Source organism: Carassius gibelio, chromosome A23, assembly GCF_023724105.1.
Source record: "Carassius gibelio isolate Cgi1373 ecotype wild population from Czech Republic chromosome A23, carGib1.2-hapl.c, whole genome shotgun sequence".
Lineage (NCBI taxonomy): Eukaryota > Metazoa > Chordata > Actinopteri > Cypriniformes > Cyprinidae > Carassius > Carassius gibelio.
This window is the reverse complement of record NC_068393.1, coordinates 20,038-34,591: the sequence shown is the minus strand read 5'-3', so window position 1 is coordinate 34,591 and position 14,554 is coordinate 20,038. Positions and strand designations below refer to the sequence as shown.

At 39.7% G+C, this 14,554-nt stretch overlaps 1 protein-coding gene across 1 annotated transcript; it reads right to left on the bottom strand.

Annotated features, from left to right (window-relative positions):
- Nucleotides 1-569: 569 nt before the first annotated feature.
- LOC127945051 (potassium voltage-gated channel subfamily B member 2-like) lies at nucleotides 570-3,322 on the bottom strand. Its single transcript, XM_052541577.1, has 2 exons — nucleotides 2,803-3,322; nucleotides 570-1,921 (listed from the first exon to the last, which is right to left on the bottom strand). Exon 2 carries the CDS (start codon nucleotides 1,802-1,804, stop codon nucleotides 1,157-1,159), a length of 648 nt encoding a protein of 215 aa, XP_052397537.1. The 5' UTR covers nucleotides 1,805-1,921; nucleotides 2,803-3,322; the 3' UTR covers nucleotides 570-1,156.
- Nucleotides 3,323-14,554: the final 11,232 nt, after the last annotated feature.

Below are 14,554 nucleotides of genomic sequence, written 5' to 3'. Positions count from 1 at the left end.
GTGCCAACTGTCTGCGATCCGTAACAGCAAAACAAGCTCTTCAGCCACAGACCAAAACCTTTTCAGCATCAAATCGTATCGCTTTTTGGCATCCACTGTACATTACACTTACAAAAATGTTCTTTCCCTGAAACTGAAATTAGAATTACACCCAATTTTCTAAACAACATGTTTAGGCCGCAGTTTTCCATAATATGATCATTTTAGATCTTTCTGTTAAAACTGGAACAAAATAATAATAATATCCAGACACAAACACTCTGTTCCAAAACCAAGTGAGACCATTTTAGTGAGACACTGTAGTTGCATGATTTTAATCAGAAGCATTGTGGTTAGCTTTCTTGAAGAAGGCAATCCCAAAATGCACTACACTGAATATCCAATGTCTAAGATTGCATACAGAATATTTGACGACATGAAATATTTTCTTTGTGTGTTTGCTATGTTTTTTTAAGTCTAATAAAGGAGCTTAGTAAGGTGCAATCACATTAGCGAATTTTCAGTGAAATTTCATAGGTAAAAAACTCCATTGTTGATAATAATTTGTATGATGATATATAAAACAAAGCTCACACATTACTAACTTTTTTTAAACTAAGCAGTTTTTTGTTGGTCAGTACAGCTTATCCCTATTGAAATAAATGTTTTTTCCGAGGTGAAAAATTCGTTGAGCAATGGTAAATGTGACCTCACCATTATTGTGCGTTTAGCTTAGCAGCATGCTAACATAAAAGATTCTAATGTTAAAATAGTCTTTTGTTTGGGACCTGCTTATGAAATTCCAATCACTAATGACATTCCGTTCTCAGAAGTTAGCTGTCTTAGTCGTGAACTAAATAGTTACTAGGTTTCGGAACAGAAAAATAGAAGGCTGTATTCAGAATATTGTACTGTTAGCTTAGCAACAAGCTAACATCAAAATCCATAGTTAAATCTCCTATGCAATACAGCCAATTTAGAATGTTCCAAATCGATAATTATGAGATTTTTTAACAGTTAGAATGCTGTCTTAGAAAAGATGAACCTCTAGTTCACTAGGTTTTGGAACAGAGATACTCTGAAACCACCAAAGGTACTGATCAAACAGAACACACACTGAGGTTTAACGGAACCTCACTATTAATAAGTAAGTGCTTGTGTTGTTACATGAAAATTATTATTGCCGAAGTGCCAAAAGCCCCTTGAGTCCCAGACTGTCACGTTGTGAACCATGGCATCTTACCTTAGCAGCAACTGAGGAACCTGGCTTCTCCAAAAGATCCCAAAGTTTCTTCCTCTTGTCTGGGCAGCAGGTGTTATCAAATTCCCCCTCTCCTTCCCTCTCTCTAAGAGTCTCTGCCTCTCTCCTCAGCTCCTCGTTCATCTGCTCTTTCTTCTGATGGTAGCGAGCCTGGCAGCACGATTCCAGGTAGATTTCATCGACGCCCCAGTAATCAAGCTCTTGCCCAAAAGACAAAGCGCACATTTCCTCCATCATGTGAAGCTTTCCAGTTCTGTAAAAATTCAAGATGGACGTGAACGCTCCAGGGTGTCTGTCAAAGAAGTACTCATTCTCATTCAGGCAGTAGTCATCGCAAACCTCAATTAAAGACTCGTGGGTGTTACAGTCTCTGAGTTTGCCTAATCTTGTTCTGGGAAGCCGGTCCAAGGTGCGCCATAAGACCTCATGGTTGAGGCCCCCGACGTTGAGACGGACCCTTCTAGACCGGGCCTTGGTCCGGATGATCTCAATAGGCTCAGGTGGAATTGAAGTCTCAGATCTGCCTCCAGGTTTTGGAACCCCAAGTCCGGTCTTCTCTGCCATTGTGTGCAAGGAGATGGACGGCTCTTGCCAGGAAGAGGTTTAAAGATGAAAATCAACCAGAAAATAACTGGAAAAAGATGACTATGTTGGGTCCTCCTTAGACGGGTCCCTCCATGGCTGTGAAGAAAGACAGACACCTGTTGTTTCCACCTTGAAATATATATATTTTTCTATGCAGTGGAAAATATTTCAGCTCATTATAAGGCTATTTAGGAAAAGTCCCTCCTGATCTGTAAGTGTTTTGCAAAGTACATCTGGAAGCACAACTAAATGCTAGCATTAGATCCAATTTACATATCCCCAGCCAAGCGTGCCTTGTATGAAAAGAAAAAACTAAAGCTCTGGTATGCTTTACCAAAGTCTAAGCTAAGAGAATACTGGCACATCTTATTTAAACTAAATAGAATTAGTAATTAACACAAGAAATATATTGTTGCCATATTCAGTATTCATATTTTAACCTCTATTTTATTTAATGCACAAATTTAACTATTTTAATCACATGTTCTAACATTAAAAGTACTAAAACTGTAATATTTAAGTTTTTATTATTATTATTATTATTTTACCAACTTTAAAAAATACAGAAAACTGCAAAGATGCAACAGTTCTGTTGTTCTCTAACATTCTCTTTCTCTCCAGTAATCATCCATAGACGATAAACTATCTTCTTTTCTTTTAGAAGTCAATATACCTAAGCAATAAAGTAATATAAATCCCCCTAAAATATCTAAGTTTACAACTTGTATGTCCATCTGGACCACAGTGTTTTTCACATTAAGAGCTTTCAAAAGCGTCAACGTCTATTAAAACCGTTATATGCGTTGCAATGACCCGCGACTGCATTCAACTTTGTAGCCTTGCTATTAAAAAAAATGAACCTGCTCTGAAAAACTGAATCTCCTTTCACTTCATCCCAGCTGCTGCACTCAAACAAGTGAAGTCCAGGCATCACGACTTGCCATAACAATCTGTATGCAACAAACTATATTTCTTACCTTCCTGAAGTAAACCACCGTTTGCATATACAAACCGCTGTGTGCGCAAACGGGAGAAAAGACGCCTGCGGGTTTCCTTTAAGATTCCTAGCTCTCAGCGGAGGCTTCAGTTGTGACCGGACATGTGTCCCACATTTTGCTCAACACGAGAAGGGTGAAGAGATCGCACAGAACACCGGGAAATCTCTGTGTCTAAAAGAGCTCCCCTTTTCTCGCTAAGAGCGCTGCCTCCATCGATGGCTTGATACGGTGAGTTGGGATTTCTGCAGATGTCGGACGCGTAAAAGCGGAGGGCGCGCGCGCACTGTGCGTGGAGCTGCAGAGTGACACTGAGCGCGCGTGTGTGTCTGTACTGTATGTATGTGTGTGCGCGTGTGGACGGAATGGTTCCTCTGAAGCACGAGCTGCATCACAGCCTAGAGGTGAAACCTAATTGGATTGGTCTGTACATCAGCAAGGGCAGCATGAGATCAACTTCAGCAGGAACTCTCTCTCTCTCTCAAGAGTTTAGTGGTCCAGCACAAGCATACAAGGTGAGATATCAGTTTTGCCACGCTTAGGCTTAAAATAGCCTGAACACATAACCTTACAGTGTTATCGTGGTTATTATCAAAGTTTATGTTCCATACATTTATGAATATATAGGCATAGAATAAAAATAATACATTTATATTGACCACCTGTAAAATGTATATCCCTTGCCAGAGTGAAAATGATCTTACATAATTATATTAAATACAGTTATAAAAGTAAATAAAAAAGTATATTAAAATAAATAAATATTGACCAAACTGTATCAACACTGTGGACTCTGTGAGCTGATTTCTAGTTATTGTTTTTTTTTTACTTTAAAAATACAAATTTTAACAATATTTTACTCTAAAAGTATAAATATCACCTTAAATGTAATAATAATAATAATATCCTTTACTTCTAAAAGCATATAATATAAAGTTATAATATGTTTGACTTCAAACTTTTATTTCTAAAAAAAAAAATTCTAATATTTTACAGTAAAATGACATTTTGAAATATAATATATCATTGTACTGTTTAAGATGACTTATTTTATTGTATTCTATGTGCATTAAAATAATAATAATAACATTTATATATATATATATATATATATATATATATATATATATATATATATATATATATATATATATATATATATATATATTATTTCTCAAGTTTTAACTCTAACCCTTACAGTGGTAGCAGTGGGTCCTTGTTTTTATTACATTCACCTTGGGGAGCCATGTGTGAGACACAAAGTGTGATTTCAAATGTATAACAATATGTGAGGATATGTAGTCACAGCAATTATTAGATATGAAGCAGCTGGACTGAGTTTCAGGCGGTGTTGAATGACCTGCCTGGGTCTGTGCTATTAAAGTTCCCCCATAACAGTAATTAAGCCTCTAAAACTGCATCTGCTTTGTCTTTCAAACAGGGCCAAGTGAAAAAAAAAGAAAGATGAAAGGATGCAATAGTTTGGAGACCATCCATTCATACGCATGAGATGTCACAGGACTACAGGAGACACAATGGTTGAGGAACAAATGGTGCGTGCTATAAATATTCTATGAGTATCAAAGGGACTGTAGTTTGATTTCAATAGACATTATACTGCGGCTCACTGGCGCTGGTCCGTGAATGATACTTGAAAGGAAATAAAGGGTGACATTTACATACAGTATATATTTATTTTCAGATGTTTGACTAGTACGGCCAAAACAATTAACAAATAAAAAACACAAGTCATAAATCAAATTTTATAACATATATATTTATAATTATATGTGTTTATATTTCCAATAATTTATTTATAGTATATTTTATGTTTATTTATAAAAATAAAGAAAAATAAAATAAAAACTGAATTTTTGTGAAGCCAAATAGTGTGTGATTGATGTTCTACCCTAAAATGATTGGTGATCAATACATCTGCATTGATTTTTCTGACTCCTGTGCATAGTCTTCTATGAGCCATAATGTGAGGGTGAAGGACAAGGTGGAAAAAATAGATGAAACAGTGACAAAGCAATAGACACAATTTAATAAGGTGTTGTAATCTACTACCACTGGAGTTCATTACTGAAATGTGCTAGTCAGCCACCTGTCAGTGCACCCTAACAAGTTAACATCTTGCTGCTATGCCTGTTCCCCTTAACCACAGAATGGGACCAGCTCACACAGGTTTCTTTATATATCAAAATATTCCTATTCCTTTATATATTTGTATATTTCACGTAGAACTAAGTAAACTGCTATAATTATACATTTATAACAATCATTTATTTATAGTATAATAGATTAATTTACTTTTTATAAATTGAATGCAATGCTTTTATTAAAATTTGTAATTATTTATTTATATTAGAATTTATTTTATAAAATAAATAGACAATGTAATCAGAATTGTTTGAAATAATGCTTATAACATGTACACCGTAAAAAAAAAAAAAAAAAAAAAAAAAAAAAATATGCTACTTGAAGTTTGACATGCTGAAAATGAAAATCACATTACTTTCGGTGTATCCTTAACATTGCGAATGAAAATAAAAAAAATAAAATAAAAAATCCAGTATGTTCACAACTTATACAAGCTAATTTATTATTACTCATGCATAAAAATGACATGGTACATGCATAATACTGAGATAACAATAACAGTTTAACATAAATATTTAACAAAAGAGAGTCGTCCAAAATTTCAGAAGTGGATATGTTGGCTGATTTGTCCCACAATGTTCAACAGAGTTCTAGAATGTACTAGAATATCATATATATATATATATATATATATATATATATATATATATATATATATATATATATATATATATATATAGTGTGTGTATATATATATATATAGTGTATATATGTATATATATATATATATATATATATATATATATATATATATATATATATATTGCCATGGTGACATGGGTATAACTTGTGTTAATAAGGCAGGCTGATTTTCTGTTGTCTATGGGCACACTGGACTCTTTTGAAATGATGATTAAATGATACTGAGCTTCTGCATCTTTAATTACAAACTTTCTGCCAACATTGTGTCAAAGCACTCTGCGTTACCAAGACTACAAAACATTTTGGGAATGTAATGCATGTTTAATACTCAGTATCATGTGGGCATGTGTGTGTAGGCAGTTGCCATAGAAACACCAATCCTAGCATCATGCACAAGTAACATTTTGGCACAGCAAAAGGGTTATGCCTCAGAGCTAGAATTGCATGATGCTATCAATATATCTGATTGATTTTGTACAAAAGCAAACATGAGGGCCCGTAAATACGTATGTATGAGCGCTCTCAGTTTATGCCTATAAGAAAATGTAAGCATATGCATGTATCATGTGTGCATGCCAGGGTTGGTATGTGCATGCTTGTGTGTTTGTAGGTGGGTGTTTGTAGTGGGATTTAAGAAATAGTTTCGGCTTAACAGGTAGTTGTTCACACCAATACCCAGTTGTTACATCCCATTTGCTGTAAAATCCCCTCCAAATATACACAGTGCTGGATACTCCGTTTCTATGAAACAAAAATAAACGGCATAACATATACACAGAAATGCTAATGGTTCCATATAGACATTGTTGAAGCATTGCAGTGCTGCTAGCTTGAGAGCTTGGGCAAGACAATTGATGTTAGCAAGCTTCTGTGTTTATTTATTCTGTGTGTATGTGCTTGGCATTAAGTTATCAGAGAGCCAAGTGTTAGCGGGGGGAGGAGGATGGCTATAATGTAAGTGAACGTCTGCAGGAAGGAGAGGCAGGAGGGATCGCTCAGTTAAATTACAATAATAAGTGCCCAATCGATGCAGGACCCCTTGGTATAAATAGAAGCAGCAGCTCTGGGTTGGATTGCGTTGTGTGTGTGTCCATAAAATAGGAGGGCTAATATGGGGTCAGTGATGTACACATGATAGAACCTGTGAGAACATGCATTTATTCTTAGTGACTTCACACAAACATCGATGCCCTATTGAAAACTACATTGAATGGCTGAGGTAGGAAATACCGCCACTGTTTTTTGGTGTCAACCGAACAGCCTTCTGTCAGGCGACATTATAAATTAAGTGAGAGACCTGGAGTGATGTACTTTTCAATTCAATGATTAATGGATTTCTGAAGCACAAGGCGAAGGAAATGCCTTAATGAAGCAGCCGTTGAACTAGCAGCCATGGTCAGGCCAGGAGGACGGAAGAGATGGTTGATGTCAACAGGAAAAAAGCAATGGCACCCATCCATTTGTTTGCTGGTGTATTTTTAGGCCCTGAAGCAACACTCAAGAAAGCCACCATGCTGGAAATCTCAGTTCTGGGTAACCAAAATGAAACACTTGACTAATTTGAACACGTTTTTCCATTGCATATTTACAGAGCACTATCATCGTTTAATTTAAATTTTTTTATTTTTTTCCTTTTCATTTTGGTACACTTGTTACAGATCACTCGGGAGGCTGAGGAGTAACATACAGATGGGTTTATTAATAGACACAAGCAGAGGAGCAGGTAGTGTTGGGTAGAGTGATGAATGTATCCGTGAGAGTAGGGTGAAGACGTCAGAGGAGGGAGGTGAACAGTATCCCCCTCCCCACGGCCCACTCCTGAGGTCCGAGGACCCCGACGACGTGGTGGACGTCCTCTTCCCCTGGGAGCTGGTCGGTCAAGATGATTGGAGTGGAAGGTGTCAAGTAAGTTAGGATCCAGGATATCGTTGCGTGGGACCCAGGAACGTTCCTCTGGACTGTATACTTCCCAGTCCATTAGATATTCCGGTTGCCACCACGCTGCCGGGAGTCCAGGATGTCACTACCTGCATAGGCCGTGCCGTCGTCTAGGAGGAGTGGAGGGGGGGCTTTGGTTTCGCCAGGTTCTGTGGAGGGAGAGACAGAAGGATGGTGAGGTTTAAGGAGAGACACATGGAATGTGGGGTGAATCCGGTACTCAGGGGGTAACTGGGGTTTGTAAGTGACCGGATTGATCTGCTGGAGGATGGTGAATGGGCCAATTAATCTGGGACTTAGCTTGCGACAGGGCAGGCGCAGATGGATGTCCCGGGTGGACAGTCATACCTTCCGACCGGGTTGGTACATTGGGGCCTCAGATCGGCTGTCGTTCTGCATCTGCGTAAGGCCCCCTGGAGTTGGTGGTGTGCCGCGTCACAGACCCTCTCGCTCTCCCGTACCAGTAGTCGATGACGGGGACATCCGAGGGTTCACCTGACCGGGGGAATAGAGGAGGTTGGTAGCCAAGTATGCACTGGAATGGAGTGAGTCTGGTGGTAGGTTGAAGAAGGGAGTTTTGTGTGTACTCGGCCCACCCAAGGAACTGGTTCCAGGAGTTCTGGTGGCCGTGACAGAAGGTACGGAGGAAGCGTCCAATCTCCTGGACCTTCCTCTCCGTCTGCCCGTTCAACTGGGGATGGTATCCGGAGGACAGGCTGATGGCCATACCTAGGAGTGAGTGGAAAGCCTTCCATGCCCAGGAGATTAACTGGGGGCCTCAGTCCGAGACGATATCCTCTGGGATGCCGAAGTACCTGAACACATGATTAAATAACAGTTCGGCCGTTTCCATGGCCGTGGGCAGAACCTTCAGAGGAAGAAAATGACAGGATTTAAAAAATCTATCCACTATGACAAGAATGCAGCTATTGTTATCTGAAGGAGGAAGATTGGTTATGAAATCCACCCCTAGGTGTGACCACGGGCGATTGGGAATGGGCAGAGGATGGAGCTTGCCTGATGGAAGATGGCGAGGGCTTTTGGATATGGTGCAGCTTGTGCATCCATTCATGTACCTCCTGACATCCGAGGCAATGTTGGGCCACTTCAGCAACGAGAGGGTTTCATTGACCCCCGGGTGACCAGTGCCAAGAGATGTTTGAGCGGAGTGAACGAGTAAAGTGCGCCTTGTCCTGGGAATATATTGAAGTCCCGGTGGGCAACCCGGCGGGGTGTTGGTAGTAGGATTTGTAGGAGGAAGGTTCTCAGCAGACCAGGTAATAGGAGAGACGATGACTCTTTCTGGGAGAATGGTTTCTGGATCTTCGGAATTCTCTTCGGGGGCGTAACACCTGGACAGGGCATCAGCCTTTACGTTTTTCATCCCTGGGCGGTATGAGATGGTAAAGTGGAAGCGGGTGAAGAATAACGCCCAGTGTGCTTGTCTCGGATTTAATCTTTTGGCCACTCGAAGATACTCCAAGTTCTTATTATCTGTGAGGACCAGAAAGGGGTGTTTGGGTCCCTCCAGCCAAAGCCTCCATTCTTCCAAGGCCAGCTTGATGGCCAACAATTCCCGGTTGCCGATATCATAGTTGACCTCCGCCGGGTTGAGTTTCCGGGAGAAGAAGGTGCATGGGTGGAGGCGACTGGGATCCCCTGCTGCTGAAAAAGGACCGCTCCCACTCCGGTGGTTGAGTTGTCGACTTCCACGACGAAGGGTTGGTCGGGGTCGGGATGAACCAGGAGTGGGGTAGTCGTAAAGGCCTCTTTGAGGGTGTGGAAGGCCTTTGTGGCGGCAGGAGTCCATGAGAGAGATTTGGGTTAGTTACGGCGGAGACTGTTGAGAGGGCTGATTATGGTACTGAACTTTTGTATAAACCGTCCATAGAAGTTGGCATAGCCAAGGATCTGCTGTAACTCCTTGATGGTGGTTGGAGTGGGCCAATCTCTAACGGCATTTACCTTCCCCTCGTCCATCCGGATGCCACTGCTGCTGATGTTGTATCCAAGGAACTGCACTGAGGGCTGATGGAAAGAGCACTTTTCGGCCTTGAGATAAAGTTGGAAAGCCCTCAGGCATTGCAGGACCTCCGCAACGTGGAGTTGATGTTTCTGCCAGGCTCCGGGAGTATATGAGGATATCATCTATGTAGACGAGGACGAACTTGTGGAGTAACTCTCGGAGCACCTCGTGGATGAAGTCCTGGAAGAAGGAGGGGGCTTTAACAAGTCCATACGGCATCACGCAGTATTCATAGTGGCCAGTAGGGGTTATGAAGGCAGACTTCCACTCATCCCCCTCTTGTATCCGGGATGAGGTTATAGGCGCTGCGGAGGTCCAACTTGGTGAACATAGTGGCACCACGGAGATGTTCCAAGGCAGCTGGGACGAGGGGAAATGGGTACCGGAACTTCACTGTTAGATTGTTGAGAGCCTGATAATCAATGCATGGTCTTAGACCTCCATCCTTTTTCTTCACAAAGAAGAAACTCGAAGCAGCAGAGGATGTAGATTTACGAATATAACCCTGGGCCAGCACCTCCTTGATATATTCCTCCATGGCCTTCTCCTCTGTAATGGATAGGGGGTATATCCTTCCTTTAGGCACTGGTTCACCCAGCAGCAGATCGATGGCACAGTCCCACGGCCGGTGTGGAGGCAGCTTGGAGGCCCGTTTGGGGCAGAAGACAACACTGAAGGGAGCGTAGCAGGTAGGGATGGCAATGGATTGGTTTCCTACTGGGCTTTCTATTGAAGTGGAACAGACCGGAAGAGGTTCAGGGGAAGATGTGGCTGGAACTGGACAACCTGAGATGCAGCTCTTGAAACAGGTGTTGCTCCACTTCAGGACTTTGCCTGTCTTCCAGGAGATTACGGGGTTGTGCTGCCCTAACCACGGGCGCCCTAGAATTACGTCAGCGGTGGATTCTTCCTGAACCAGCAGATGGATTTCCTCATGATGGAGTAGTCCGGTTTGGAGGGAAATGGGACCCACACTATGACGCACGCATCTCCTGCTTAATGGCTTGCCGGTGATAGTGTGGACTTGGTAGGCTGACGGTGTTGCCTTGGTAGCGAGCATGAGCTGACAGCAGAGGGCGCCGGAGATGAAGTTGCCGGCTGACCCAGAATCGAGGAGGGCGGAAACTGGAAGAGATATGTCAGCGGCAGTAAGTGTCACAACAGTGGTGAGTGATTTAATTTGGTATCTTGAAGGGAGAACGGCACTCACCATGGGACAAGGAGGACGGACTAGAACCAGAGTAGGGCGCCAGCCGGGCCATGGGACTGGCGAGAACGGAAGGTAAGGAAGTGCTGGCATCGTTGACGGAAAGTGCTCGCTGGTGTTGGGGATGCAGGTATAGCTGTGAGTGTTCTTCGGAGTTCATCAACCAGATCTTGAAAGGGGTCCGTGAGGCTCATGCTTGTGCCTAGCAGTGTCGGTCCAGTCTTCTGTTAAAGATCACTCAAGAGGCTGAGGAGTAACAGACAGATGGGTTTTTTAATAGACACATGCAGACGAGCAGGTAGTGTTGGGTTGAGTGATGAATGGATCCGTGAGAGTAGGGTGAAGACGTCAGATGAGGGAGGTGAACCACACACAAGCACACTGGGGATCTGGATCTTCGGAGAGAGGTAAGTAGAGGAAGAGTTAGTCCTTAGAGATAGCATACAGGTAAGACCTTGTCGAGAATGAGACCGGACATTGATAGAGTGCGTGTGTGTGGTATTTATGGTGCCGAGGTGATTGGGTGATGATGTGGATCAGGTGGATGTGCTGAGTATACAGGTGAGGGCGTGCGTTGTGATTGAGTGGAAGTGGAACCTGGTGTGTTTGTAACAGCACTAAGACGAGAAAAAGTCACCCTATGAGGTTCTAGAATTATTACGGTAAAGGATAATATTTTCTAAAATATATTTTATTTTATCTAGTAATTTTTTTTTCAACAAAACATGGACAATAGAAAGTCTAGACTCTTAAGACTTTTTTTTCTTAAAAATCATATAAATGTTTAATTTCCACCACATTATCATTTCCACCACTTCTCAAATAATATATTTAATATTTTATTTCTTACAAAAGGTCCAACAATAGACATTCGAGACATTCTTTATTTTGTTTTCTAAAATATAATAAAAACCATTTAATTTCCACCACTGTGTCATTTACAGCACGTATCAAATTTACTGTATCTCATTTCAATTTATTTTCCAACAAAAATCCAATGAAAGGCTTTCTAGATGAAAAAAGTAATAAAATTTCCCGACACAATGTCATTTCCGCAACACTGACATATCCTTCTGAAATTATACACAATGTGTTATATCATTATGTGATGACTCTCGTAGTCCTTTTTTTTTTTTTTACAACTTTTCTGTTAAAATTATTAAGTTAAAATTATAATATTTTGATTTCTCTTGGTTTTATTCACACATGACATGACTTATCATTCTTCCCAAGATTCTCATTCACACTGTTGTCTTCTTGATAACCAAGTATGCTAACTACACTAAAATTTATTTAGGCAAAATGTCTTGGTGTGAAATAAAAATGTTCATATTTTATACATAATTTGTTTAAATTAAAACCATGCTTATAACACATACTATGTAAAAAAAAAAAGATATATTTTAAAAATACTTCTGGTCAAATGGCAAATAAGTCGTTAGTTTTTCTGTGTTCATTTTGGACTGTTTATGTGTATCTACACAGATATTATGTAACAAATGTTGACATGAAGTTAAATTGATGGGCAGTATGAACCTGCTTCACATTTTAATTACTGTAGCAACAAACTTATGGAGGTGATTTGACAAACACTGAATGAGACAGGTATCCTCAACTAGCATAGTCAAACACTTGTTTCATGTTTGTAGTAACAAGGCCACACATAGCACCATCTCTCGCTATCTTTCTCTCTTTCTTAAGAGTCCTCAACAGTCATACACTCTCATGCATGTACACACATACACACAGGCAAAGTGAGGCCCACACACAAATAAACTCTCACATAGATGTGCCCACACTATTTTTTTGTGGATACTAACAGTTCTCCTCAAATATATGATCCACTGCATTTTGCCTCTGTTTTAGACTGTTATCATCTCAGATGCTCCTCAATGAATGACTTAAATTACTGTATAAAGAGCTAGTGCTAAACAGCTAGCATAAAAGAAGCATTTTCCTTTATATTATGTTATAGATTGTTTCTGAAACTGTACATGAAAATGGCTGAAGGCTACGTATAAAATAGAAGGAAAATTCACTAGAAGCCACAAATTCATTTTAATTTAGTATCAGGACCTCAGTATTAAGTACAGAACAAGCTGGGTTTTTTTGTGGTCATTTTTAAAAGCTGAAATAAACACTTTGTAACTAAAAACACACTTTTTAAAATATGTTCTAGCATGGACATATAAAAAGCAACGGATTAAATTACATAATCAAACATTACATAAACAAAATTAATGTTCCTGCAAAAGGATAAAATATTGTTTGACTCTTCGACATGGAAAAATAAAGCAAATATATTACTTTTATTTTGAAATGTACAGCCACATGCACAAAGGCATGTATAGCTAGATAATAAATAGCACTGATTTTGTAGTTCTGAAATTAAAAGAGTAAGATTAAATTAAAGAAATCAAATGAAAGAGACTACAGAATGCCACGATAAATATCTAAAAGGGAAGTTTTTTTCCTGTTTAACACTGTAAAGCTGCTTTGACACAATCTGTATTGTATAAAGCACTATATACAGTAAATAAAGGTGACTTGACTTGACTTGATTAGTGTGCATATTAGTAGCATATTTATTGTGATTTAGTACTTATAAAGCACATATTAATACCTAAACAAAACAACTAACTACTAAAAAGCAGCAAATTAGGAGTTTATTGAGGCAGAAGTCATAATAATAGGGAGAACTGGTTCATAAACTAAAGTGTGAGTGTAAAGTCTTATTGCGAGTTTAAAAATTCACAATTAAAAGTTGCGGTAACACCTTCTATGAAGCCCGTATTTATAATACATTATAAGGATATTCTTAAGGCATTATAATGAATGAATAATGCATTATAAAAACCTTATAACATGTTGTATAATCTGATAAATAATTATAAGAACAGTTTTTATGTATTGTAATACTTACTTATTTGTGGTTATAGCATTATAGCAGTATGATGATTATAACACACATTGAACATGTTGCATTTTTTTTTTCATTTGAAAGTATTACGACAGATCTTATAATAGCTCACAGCAAAATTAACATTAACCTCACAGGGAACACTCAAAAACATTCAACCACTCCTAATGTTTCATAATATAGTGTAAGATACAGATTTGAAAAAGCAATGTCATGATCTTAGATAATCCATTTTAAATTAAGTGGATTTAATATGGTATTAATTGTGTGTTATAAATAATCAAACTCTTAAAAGTTATTACCACATGCAAGTATACAATGTATTATTATTGTTGTTGTGATTATTTATGAGATTAAACTACATACATACTGTCATATTGTCACGTGTACATTCCTGCTGAGTTCCTGTTTGCCCTTATTTGGCTCTTGCTGTGTGCTGTCCTCATTGGTTATCATTTGTGTCCAGCTGTGTTTGATTAATTCGTTTGTATTGTTCCCAGGTGTTTCCCATTAGTTTCTGTGCAGTAAAATCCTGTGTTTCCCAGTAGACCTTAAACTGTAAGTAAGCGGTAGGGCCGCGCGATAGATTGCATGCAATATTTAATGTGCATCTCGTCAGTAAGTTAAGGGGAAGTTGTGGCCTAATGGTTAGAGAGTCGGACTCGCAAGGGTTGGGAGTTCGAGTCTCGGGCGGTCAGGAATTGTGGGTGGGGGGAGTGCATGTACAGCTCTCTCTCCACCTTCAATACCACGACTTAGGTGCCCTTGAGCAAGGCACCGAACCCCTAACTGCTCCCTGGGCGCTGCAGCATAAATGGCTGCCCACTGCTCTGGGTGT

Bases quoted from the DNA above. Each gene is read 5' to 3' on its own strand.
- LOC127945051 (XM_052541577.1), bottom strand. From the start codon at position 1,804: ATGGCAGAGAAGACCGGACTTGGGGTTCCAAAACCTGGAGGCAGATCT.